The following is a 12,147-nucleotide window of genomic DNA, read 5'->3' as shown; positions in this document are numbered from 1 at the left end:
AAAATCTAGCATAAGTTATATTTACCACATGAGAGGCACTTTCTTCACAACCAGATAGCTTTTGTCTCAGTCTCTTTTTTTGAGGTGGACTGTCCATTCCAAGCACTGCCCCAAAGAGAAGTCTTTTGGGCGATTTAACACTCTGCACTAAAGGTAGTGATGTATTGGCTACAGGAAATGATGTAAAACAAGAGTTAATATTGATGTGATAAATGGTTTCACAGCCAAATAGATTAAAAAGTAACATATTGTTGGTAACATTGATGATCTCGGGTATAAATGGCACACGTTCACTTCAATTCTACCTATTTACAGCTGGATGCTAACTCAAAGGACCTGTGAAGCAAATGGGGAGGAATATTAAAATGTCTGTAGAGAGAACAAAGTATTCAGCATACAGAAAGTAACTTCTCGCACTACAAACCATCCAGATTGCTCATACTGGGAGGAACACACAGGAAAAACTATTTAGATGGAGAAACCTCTCATAGCACAAAAAATGAGTGCCAAAAGCTATACAGTACCATCAATCTTTTAAGCAAAGTTACCCCTTTAGCATACTCTCCTGGGCAATACAGTCTTGCAAATAAATGCAACCGAGACCAGGCAACAAAAAAACTGTCAATGTAGCTCTCTAATCTGATTGGTTAATGTTACTACATTGGAAAAATATCTAGACAACAAAAAGCTTTGTCGATTGTGTATCAGCACTATCACACTATAAGGACTACCCCAGATCAGTACCTATCTTTAAAGGGTCCCTCCCGCAACAGGCTACCTGTGCACATGTAACTAACTGGCTGTGCAAGACGGTAGCCTCATATGTGCATGTCACCAAGCCAGCGCCTATTAACCTTGCTGCCCAGCAGCGGTCTTATCAGCGTAAACTGGCAGTTAGCACTCATTACTAAGAATTTATAATTAGTGAGATTCAGCCAGCGACACGCATAGTGAATGTCCAAAAGCCAGGTAATCAAAAGCGAAAAATCAGGGGGGATTATTCAGGGGCAACCCACTTTGCAACACCTATTGAGCAAAGTTTGAATTCTGCCAACTCTTGATGAGAAATAGGTGAATGCCAATTACAAGCTGGGCATTAGGCCGCAGCCTAAACTACTTTTTTTTTGGATCGCCACCTATCCTTTCACCTCTTACTTTATCACTGTTTTACTATTTAACCTAACTCAATCCTCCTGTAGACACTAAAAGAAGTTCGACTACTCTGCCTATATAACTATTCAATAAGTCCCAAATGAATCCACAGATCATCTACCATGTTGTCTCCATATCATTAGAGCATAGTTTATGGTATCTCTTGGTGGTTTAGCACTGTCAGAGGGGCTAAGATTCTGTTGTTTCGGTACTGACTCCACATAGAGCTTTCTGATGGATTACCCCACCATGAGGTGCTAGTATATTGTTCATTCTGGGTTAACAGCATAATGTATTAATTGATACCACTACTGCCAGACGGTAGATATAGGCCTGCATGAATGCTCACAGGATCACCATATGATGGCATGCACAATATCCTGAATAGCTTTCTATATGACAAACTGCATAACCTCTTAAGAAAATATGGCATGATAGAATGCATGACAGTTTGTAACAGCTTTATAAAACAGATTGCATAGCAAACTAATAACAGACTGTGTTACAACTGGTTGTTACAAAGCATGACAAATCTTTGCTCAAGTTGCATGACAAATGCTATAAATATCTCACTGAATAGCATGCCACCCACACACAAAGTGCATCAGCACCTCGTCTGGGACAATATATCAAGAATAATACAATAAGTACAAGGAAGTGCAAAAAATTGCACTGCAGGTTTGAAAAACGCATGACAAAGAATAAAGAACAACGTACTTGGCATTTGGAAACATATTGGTTACATACCCGCAGGATCAGTTTCAAAACGTAAAGAGTTTTTTGATCTCACATGCTGAGCATTTTTCCGCCTACTAGTGGTTGGGTCGGAAATCGAGTCTATGCTTTCTTTTTTTCAATCTACCTATCACACCACACTTGCGTTCTGGACGTTCCTGTAAGTGGTCACCATCTTCTGAATCCTCCCTCCCTGTGAACTGTAATGTTTGAATTTCCCTTATTTTTGTCTGGTGCTGCTTCATGGTGCTCTGCCTATCTGATCCCCTTTCAATTCCGTGCAGCAGGACGGGTTGCAGATGAATGCAGAAAATTATTCAAGCTGCAGAACTACTCCTTCAGGTAAGTAAAAACTACGTTTTGCCAAGTGAATCTTTTCCGGATTACCATGCAATGCACAGCCTTGTAGAGGTTTTGGTCTCCATAAGGAGGCTGGGTAGGAATTAGTTTGAAATTGTTAACAGATTTTTTAGCAGTCCACCCCTCCCCCCCGGCTTCTTTGTTTACTTGTATATCTAGATAAAGGGTTCGTGAATGTATTTATGGAGGACCAAGTAGCCGCCATACAGATGGCATTGATTGAAACGTTTGCCAAGTCCAGGGTGTGCCCTTGGTTTGTCGGCTAGCGGTTTCTCCACTTTTTAGCAGCACGTTTTGATTGTCTGTATTATCCATCATGCAATGGTGCCTTCAGATACCGTCTCCTATGAGAAAGTGGCTCTGTATATACTGTTCCTCCACAGACCCCAAGGGTTTAACAGAGGTTAAAGTTAGATATAATCTTACTCTCCAAAGTGGTAGCCTGGTCGAGCAGTAAGGCAGTATCAGAGGACAGTGTTCCTTAAAACACACAAACTCCCAATTGGCAAACCCTGGCCACATGTCAGCCCCTGGTAAATGGTACCCAGGGCCTTGTGACCAGGGAAGGCCCCTAAGGGCTGCAGCACTCATTGTGCCACCCTTAGAGGCCCTGTACCCTTACACACACACACTGCCTTTGCAGGCTGAGTGTCTGGGTGCAGGACAAAATGAAGAGTCGACATGGCACACATCTCTGTGTGCCATGCCCATCACCTACACTGCCAAGGCATATGTCAGTCACCCCTCTGGCTAGGTGCCTTATGCCCATGGTGTGGGCACAGGAGCAGGAGCCCTGTGACCCTACAGTACCCAGGTCCATTCCCGGGCACTGTAAGTGCAGTGCTGCCATTTAAGAGTACATGGTGCTGGGAGCTCGTCAAACACGAGCTCCACAGCACCATAATGGCAACACTGAAGACTGGGAAGTTTGGTATCAAACTTCTCAGCACATTAAACCTACACTGATGCCAGTGTGGGATTTAATGTACCAAGCACCCCAGAGGGCATCTTAGAGATGCCCCCTTACAACTAACCTACAATCCACGTTTGTTCTGAGGCTGCCAAGGCTGCCACACAGCAGACACGTTGCTGGACCCCTGGGTGGGAGAGCCCCTGCTCTCCCGGGCCTGCAACAATGCTCATCCTGGGTGAGGTGATAAATCTCCTCCCCCAGGATGAGCAAAGGGAAGCTTCAAAGGCCTGCCGCCTCTAGGAGTTTCCCCAGGCCACTGCAACCCCCCACTCTGGCGGGAAGCTTGGCCAGAAACCCCATACAAGGACAGGGGATGTGCCAGCCTGCCCACCCCACCCCTCAGGTGGGGGAGGCGACGTGAAGCACATCTCCGGGTTCTCGCCATCTTGAAGATGGGAGGCCCTACCCTATCAGGATTAGGCTACTGCCCCCCTCCCACAGGCAGGATAGGGGGTGTAGGCCAGGGACAAGGTCCCTGGCCTTCACCTACCTGTAACGCCCCTAAATCTAGTATTTAGGGGCACCCTTAACCTTCCTTCCCCAGATTCCAGATTCCGAAACTACAAGAAGAGCGAGAAGAAAAGAAGACCTGCCCTGCAGCTGCGAAGGAGAGGGAGACACCAACTGCTTTGGCCCCAGCCCTACCGGCCTGTCGACCTCGGACTTGCTCCTGCTCCAAACCCGGCATCTCTTGTGGCCAGCAACCTCAGAAACCCCAGAGGACCTGGCTACCTTTGAACTCTGATCCCCTGGGACTCCAATGAGTAGAGGCTCTACTCAGAACCTACCTTTCACCCCTCGCAACAGCCCGGAACCGCGATCCCAGCCCACTCTGCACCCGCCAAGCCTGGCCGGTGCCGGAGTGAACTAAACCCACGAGGACGACCCCACGGCGACTGTGACCCCGAGTCCGGCACCCAAGGACCCCCCTCGACTATCCTGAAGAAGCCTGCAGCCTCAGAACAGAGTGCCACCCCAACCGCGATCAACAGAGGGTAAGATTTCCAACATCAAAAGGCACCCCTGCACCCGGCGCCCCACGCCCCTCTGTGTCCAATCCCGGGGTACCTACCTATCCTCCAACTACCCAACTTACCCCTCGAAGTGGTGGTGGCACCTGAAGAGTCCTCGTCCCCGAGCCTGCAGTCTTTTTCCAAACCGGAGATTTCCTATAGAAATCAATTGAGCGCCTGACGGCTCAAAAGCACCCTGCAACCAGCCGCCCGAGTGGCCCTGGCCGTGAAAACTCTACTCTAACCTACTTCCCCACTTGCCCTGAGTAAGTGACCAGGAGCCCAGCTCCCACAGCCGCGTGGCTTGCCAGACAGCAGCCACCAAACCAGGCCCCCCCTATCCCTCATAGGATAACATTGGGCCTAACTCTCTCTGCACCCGGCCGCCCTAGAGTCGCTGAGGGTGAAACAACTATACCTACCTGACCCTGGGAGACCCCTGAGTCTGTGCCCAGAACCTCAACTCTGCCAGTCGAGTACTTACCCTTAAACCGCAAACTCTATTTTCCTCATAGGGTAACATTGACTGGCTTTTTCCTGAAATTTCTTCTAAGTGTGGACTTTTCAAATCTTCAAATAATCACCAAAAATCAGCCGAGTGACAAAAATGAATTTACTCACCTGCTCTTGGGTGAGCTCCCAGTGCTGGATCTTGGTGCCCAGCACTGACTCTGAAAAGTACCCACAACTATACTTACCTTTAACTAATTTTTCTTCCAAATGAAACCATTGACTGTTTTCCGTGAAATTTCTTCTAAGTGTTGATTTCTGCAATTTCTAAATATTCTTCAAAAATCGTATAACATCTGAAAACGTAATTACTTACCTGTTTTGGATAAAGGTCCCAGTACTGAGTCTAGGCACCCAGTACTGGATTACAAAAGTAACGATAACCTACTGTACCTGTAACCTACATTTTCTTCCATAGGGAATCATTGATTGTTTGCTCTGAAATATTTTCTAAGTGCTAACTTTTAAAATAGCTAAATATTAGATAAAAATCATTACAGTACCAAAGTCTACTTTCAACAGCTGATTCTGAGAACTGACCCAGGACTGGATCTAGGATCCAGGCCTGGAATTACAAAAGTAATCTATAAAGTAATCTGTTGCATATAATTTGAATTTATCATTGAGCTCAATGTATTGTGTTTAGAAATAGAGTTGCCTACTGCAACTACTTGTAACTGTTTACTAAAAAGTCTATTGCATATACAAAAGTATTTTTATGAAACATCTCCTGTCGAGAAAGTATATTTTAATTCCAAGTGTTGGTTCTAAAATAAAACAAGCATATATTTTTTTATATACAAACCATTGGCCTAGAGTTCAGTTATTGAGTGTGTGGAACTATTTGCTGACTGAGTGTGTACAACAAATGCTTTACACTGTCCTCTGATACTGCCTTACTGCTCGACCAGGCTACCACTTTGGAGAGTAAGGTTATATCTAACTATAACCTCTGTTAAACCCTTGGGGTCTGTGGACTCTGTACACCCTGTACCTATTAAGGAACAGTATATACAGAGCCACTTTCCCACAGACTTGCTTACAGTCAGTTTGCTGTTGGGCAGAGAGAGTGTCTGAGAAGATCACACCATCTACTGACCCATCCTTTGGGCTGTAGGAGAGGAGGTCAGGGAGAGGTTCACTCTCTGCTTCCTGCTCCTCATCAGTCACCATCAGCATGGTGATGTCAGCCCTGTCATTGTAGAGCTTGAGGCGGTTCACATGGATGACCCTTTTGGGTGTCCTGCTAGTGCCCAGGTCAACTAGATAGGTGACCTCACTCTTTCTTTCTAGGATAGGGTAAGGGCCACTCCATTTATCTTGGAGAGCCCTTGGTGCCACTGGCTCCAAAACCCACACCTGTTGCCCAGGTTGAAATTCAACCAGTGCAGCTTTTTGGTCATACCAGTGCTTCTGGAGCTCCTGGCTGGCCTCAAGGTTCTTGGATGCTTTTTCCATGTACTCAGCCATTCTGGACCTTAGGCCAAGCACATAGTCCACTATGTCTTGTTTGGGTTCTTGAAGAGGCCTCTCCCAGCCCTCTTTTACAAGACAAAGTGGTCCCCTTACAGGATGACCAAACAGAAGTTCAAAGGGTGAGAAACCTCCTCCCTTCTGTGGCACTTCTCAGTAAGCGAAAAGCAGGCATGGTAACAGGACATCCCATCTCTTTTTGAGTTTTTCAGGGAGCCCCATGATCATGTCTTGTTGAATCTCTCAACAAGGCCATTGGTTTGTGGGTGGTAGGGGGTAGTAAACTTATACTGCACCCCACACTCCTTCCACATGTGTGTTAGGTAAGCACACATGAAGTTGGAACCTCTGTCTGAAACCACCTCCTTAGGAAAACCCACCCTGGTGAAGACACCCAGGAGGGCCTTGGCTACTGCAGGAGCTGTAGTAGTCCTAAGGGGAATTGCTTCAGGGTACCTAGTGGCATGATCCACTACCACTAGAATAAATGTGTTCCCTGAGGCTGTGGGTGGCTCAAGTGGACCCACAATGTCCACTCCTACCCTTTCAAAGGGGACCCCCACCACTGGTAGTGGGATGAGGGGGGCCTTTGGGTGGCCACCTGTCTTGCCACTGGCTTGACCGGTGACACAGGAGCTGACACACTCCTTCACCTTTTGGTGCATCTGGGGCCAGTAGAAGCGACTCACTAGCATTTCCCAAGTTTTGGATTGCCCCAGATGTCCAGCTAGGGGGATGTCATGAGCCAAAGTTAGGAGGAACTCCCTGTACTTCTGTGGCACTACCACCCTCCTGGTTTGCTGTGTAGAAGCTGGTTCCCCAGTCTTCTTTCCTTTTCTCTTGGTTGGCTGGGCAATTATTCCAGGCTCCAGACCTACTTTTTCACCCTTCCTCTTGCTCTGTGCTCTGGTTTGCACACACACCAATTCAGGGATGCCCAGCATGGCTGCATGGGCCTTTCCAAGCAGACAGGCAGCTGGCAACTTTGGAGAGACCACTACCTGTTTCAGGCAAGTAACCCCTCCCCCCCCCCCGGCCTAATGTTACCATGGCCATGGGATGACTAGTGGTGACACTGTCAGCGTTGGTGACTGGGTAAGACTTCCCAATCAAGTATTGCTCAGGGGAAACCAGTGTGTCTTTCACCATAGTGACACTGGCACCTGTATCCCTCAGAGCTTCTACCCTAGTTCCATTCACCCAGGGGTACTGTAAGTATTTCTTTAAGTTGGGTGGCCACACAGCTACAGTGGCAAACTCCACTTCTCCCAAGGAGACTAGACTTGCTTCAGTGTGTTCCCAGATTTGCTCAGGGTACGCCTCTGATCCCATTTGTATGCTTGCTGCCCCAGGAGTAGCTGTACTGGGTGCCTTAGGGGCTTTGTTTTGGGGGCAAGCTACAGTTAGGTGTCCTTGCTTCTTGCAGGTATTACACCAGGCCTTTAAGGGATCAAAGTTCTTCCCCCTATATGGTTGGGGCACATAGGGAGTAGTTTGGGTCCCACCCACCTGAACAGGTTTTTGGGGCCCTTTGGAAGACTCAAACTTTTTATCTTGGGGATTCTCACCACCTTTCCCCTGGGGAGGTTTTGGGACCACTTTCTTTTGGTCACCCCCAGTGGTTGTCTTTGTCACCCTAGTCTTGACCCAGTGGTCTGCCTTCTTTCCCAATTCTTGGGGAGAAATTAGACCTAGGTCTACCAAATGCTGATGCAACTTTTCGTTGTGCAGTTACTCAAAATATGTTCCTTCATGAATAAATTGTACAATCCAGTAAAATCCTGCACACCATGTCCAGCTAACCAACCATCCAGTGTCTTCACTGAGAAATCTACAAAATCAATGCAGGACTGGGTCTGGGTTTTGTCAGCCCCCTGAATCTAATTCTATACTCCTCAGTGGTGAATCCAAATCCTTCAATCAGAGCTTTCTTCATGAGGTCATAGGATCCTGCCTCTGGCCCAGAAAGGGTCAGAAACCTGTGTCTGCAGTTACCAGAGAACAGTTCCCACAGGAGTGCCCCCCAGAGAGGTTTCTTTACTTTTCTGATATCACAAGCCCTCTCAAAGGCTGTGAACCATTTGGTGATATCATCACCTTCCTCAAATTTAGGGACAATCCCTTTCGGGATTTTAAGGTCAGAAGTTTCCTCCCTATCCTTATTTTTATTATTGCTGCCACCATTGATGGGTGCTAACCCCATCTCTCTCCTTTCTTTTTCTAGAGCCAGGAGCCTGGACTCTAGCTCTAATCTTTTGGCCAGCCTCACAAGGCTGCCCTCTTCACTGGGGGGTCCCCCAGTGTTCTCTCTGGGACCAGAGCCACCTGTGTAGTCTCTAGGTGCCCAGATGCTAATCCTTGGATTGGAGGGTATGGTTGCCCTCTCCTCCCTAGGGAATAGCATGGGGGGGTTGTTGTCAGTCTCCTCTGCTTCCCTTTCCTCATCTGACTGGCCATCACCATGTTCAGATGGGTGGCCCTTAGCATACTCAGCCAAGAGCTCCTGGAGCCCTAGTTTGGTTGGATGCATGCCCATTTGTAAATTTTTAAGTTTGCATAAGGACCTCAATTTCTTGAAAGACAAGTGTAAGTAAGGTGTGAGGTCGAGCTCCTCCACCAGGTCCATGTTATTATTATCACTAATAGCTGGGTTTGTTTGAGACATTCTAACCTGACTATAGTGACTTTTATTTTTCTAAAATTCTAATGGGACTTAAGCAAGCCCCTAGCAAGACTTTTAGTAATTTTGGAAAGACCAATCAGAATTCTAATGGCAATTTTTAAGAGTTCTGTCATGTGGTCAGATGGTAACCAAGTAGTCCCAACGAATGCAAGTTTGTATCCCACCGCTGATCCACCAATGTGAGAAAGTGGCTCTGTATATACTGTTCCTGAATAGGTACAGGGTGTACAGAGTCCACAGACCCCAAGGGTTTAACAGAGGTTAAAGTTAGATATAACCTTACTCTCCAAAGTGGTAGCCTGGTCGAGCAGTAAGGCAGTATCAGAGGACAGTGTAAAGTATTTGTTGTACACACTCAGTCAGCAAATAGTTCCACACACTCAATAACTGAACTCTAGGCCAATGGTTTGTATATAAAAAATATATGCTTGTTTTATTTTAGAACCAACACTTGGAATTAAAATATACTTTCTCGACAGGAGATGTTTCATAAAAATACTTTTGTATATGCAATAGACTTTTTAGTAAACAGTTACAAGTAGTTGCAGTAGGCAACTCTATTTCTAAACACAATACATTGAGCTCAATGATAAATTCAAATTATATGCAACAGATTACTTTATAGATTACTTTTGTAATTCCAGGCCTGGATCCTAGATCCAGTCCTGGGTCAGTTCTCAGAATCAGCTGTTGAAAGTAGACTTTGGTACTGTAATGATTTTTATCTAATATTTAGCTATTTTAAAAGTTAGCACTTAGAAAATATTTCAGAGCAAACAATCAATGATTCCCTATGGAAGAAAATGTAGGTTACAGGTACAGTAGGTTATCGTTACTTTTGTAATCCAGTACTGGGTGCCTAGACTCAGTACTGGGACCTTTATCCAAAACAGGTAAGTAATTACGTTTTCAGATGTTATACGATTTTTGAAGAATATTTAGAAATTGCAGAAATCAACACTTAGAAGAAATTTCACAGAAAAACAGAAAAACAGTCAATCATCATTCATCATTTAAACTTTATTTCGGCAATATGCCATAAAAGTCAGCAAGAGATAAGTACAACATACATATATACAATCCATCATGATAATGGGAGATTATTACATTTAGTTGGCGATAAAAAAAAAAAGAAATCTTTTTTTTTCCCCTTCCCTTTTTTTTCTCTATAAATAACCCGTGAGTACACAATACCGCGTATAAAAATATAAATAACAGTTATAAATAGTTTAAAAGCCAGAGGAGAATTAATTATGTGGGCTGGAGAGACAATAAAACATGTACTTAAGTCAAAAAAGGGGGGAAGGCAGAGCATATCAAGTATTTACAGTTTATAACCTGATCGTTTCCTAATAAAATATACACTGTATAAAAATCTACTTGTGCCAAACACCACTAACTGTGAGGTGTTTGACCTAAATATACGCACTGCCTCTTTGTAGGATCTAACCCCCACATAGTTACAAACGGGTTTGATCCAACAAGCCCTTGGTTTTTTGTATGTCGGGCAGAAAAAGAGTAAGTGGGCGACGTCTTCTTTAACCCCTAGAGAACAAAGGGTGCACAAATCAGGACCTTTGCCCCGCCCCCCCCCCAACGGGATGTATATGCATTAATCTGTAGAACCCCATACCTAAACTGTAAGTATAATGTTTTTGCCAATGGGGGACAGATCTCATCCATAAATTGCTCTAAACTAGGTGTATCTTTGAAATTCAAAAATTCCAAGGTCAATTTACCAGACGATGAGCTATGCAATAGTTCTCTGTTGACATACGACCAAAAAGTGTCCTTTACGAGCTTCCTAGAAGACAGTGTCATATTCTGTGGAGCATCCCATAAATGTGCAAGCCCTAATTTCTCATACCACTTTGAAACATACTTTACCCATGGAGTATACAGGTAACCCTCGATCTGAGATAATTCAACTAGACCACTTTTATAAACACTCAATTCCGGGGTTACCCATAACCTGACCCAATATAGCAAAGGTCTTAATATTACTTGGTAATCTATTTTTTTGAGATTGGTATCTAAAAATACGGGAACCAAGGGGGTTCTAGTTGGTATTTTTAGTAGACTACGCACAAAGTGATTTTCCACTTTTCCAAAGGTATTATTACAATAGTAGCCCCAAACCTCAGCACCATAAAGGGCAGCCGATTGTGCCTTAGCTTTATATACTTCAAGAGCCGGAGATATAGCTTTGGAGTAGCTGGCTCCATGGACTTTTAAAATAGGCATTGAGTTTTGTTTGAGGGATAGGGAACTTTTGTACATCTGCCCTTTCCAAGACAAATTGCTGTCCAACATTATCCCCAAATAGGTAAAGCTCCCAACCTGTTCCAGTTTTTTATTCTCTAGGAACAGATTACCCCTGATGGATTTTTTGGGGTTTATGGACATGTACTTAGTTTTGCTAGGGTTTATTTCTAACCCCTTCCCCACACAATATTTCTGGAATGTGTCAACCAAGTTTTGTAAGCCTCTCGGTGTTTGAGAAATGAGGATGGTATCATCGGCAAATAATAATGCCGTAACCGCTTCACCACCTAGCTTTGGGGAATCATGCGCACAGTTACTCAAATAACTTGGTATATCATTAACATATAGGGAAAACAGTGTTGGGGCTAACACGCATCCTTGGCGCACACCACGGTCTACCGGAATAGCCCTTGAAATTTCGCCATCCTTTCCCCATCGAATTTTAGCATAATTCCCTGTGTGAAGCCTAATAAGTTCCTTAAGTAGTTCCCCTGGGACCGCCATATTCTTTAGTGTAGACCACAGCAATTTGCGCGGAACAAGATCAAAGGCGGCCCTGAGCTCCACAAACGCCACATATAGACTACCCTTCCTTAAGTTTATGTACTTCCAACAGATGCACATAAACCTAAATACTTGATCAATAGTACTGATTTTGGCTCTAAAACCAGCTTGATATTTAGTCAATATTTTAGTCTCTTCAGTCCAATCTAAAAGCCTATTTAAAATATGTCTGGCAAAAATCTTTTGTAAAATATCGATTAAACTAATTGGGCGGTAATTACTAGGTTCATAACGGTCTCCTTTTTTAAAAATTGTTATAATTTCTGCCCCTTTCCATGAATCGGGGATTGGTGTTCCTGCCGCAATCGAATTACACAGGAAATTTATATATGGTCCCCACACTTCTACATCATGTTTTAGTAAGTCACCGGGGATTTTATCGGGACCAGGAGCTTTGCCCATTTTCACAGCTTGCAGGG

At 44.7% G+C, this 12,147-nt stretch overlaps 1 protein-coding gene across 2 annotated transcripts in view; it reads right to left on the bottom strand.

Annotated features, from left to right (window-relative positions):
* TICRR (TOPBP1 interacting checkpoint and replication regulator) overlaps window positions 1-12,147 on the bottom strand; it is a 586,714-nt gene that overhangs the window by 146,756 nt on the left and 427,811 nt on the right. For both annotated transcript variants that reach the window (XM_085644448.1, XM_085644450.1), the window contains exon 19: window positions 26-168. In XM_085644448.1, the coding sequence (XP_085500574.1) occupies window positions 26-168 (143 nt within the window). The remainder of the gene's footprint in view (window positions 1-25; window positions 169-12,147) is intronic.

The sequence above is a fragment of the Triturus cristatus genome, chromosome 3_1 (assembly GCF_964204655.1).
Source record: "Triturus cristatus chromosome 3_1, aTriCri1.1, whole genome shotgun sequence".
NCBI lineage: Eukaryota > Metazoa > Chordata > Amphibia > Caudata > Salamandridae > Triturus > Triturus cristatus.
The sequence above is the reverse complement of the archived record's forward strand: the minus strand, read 5'-3'. Positions and strand labels throughout refer to the sequence as shown.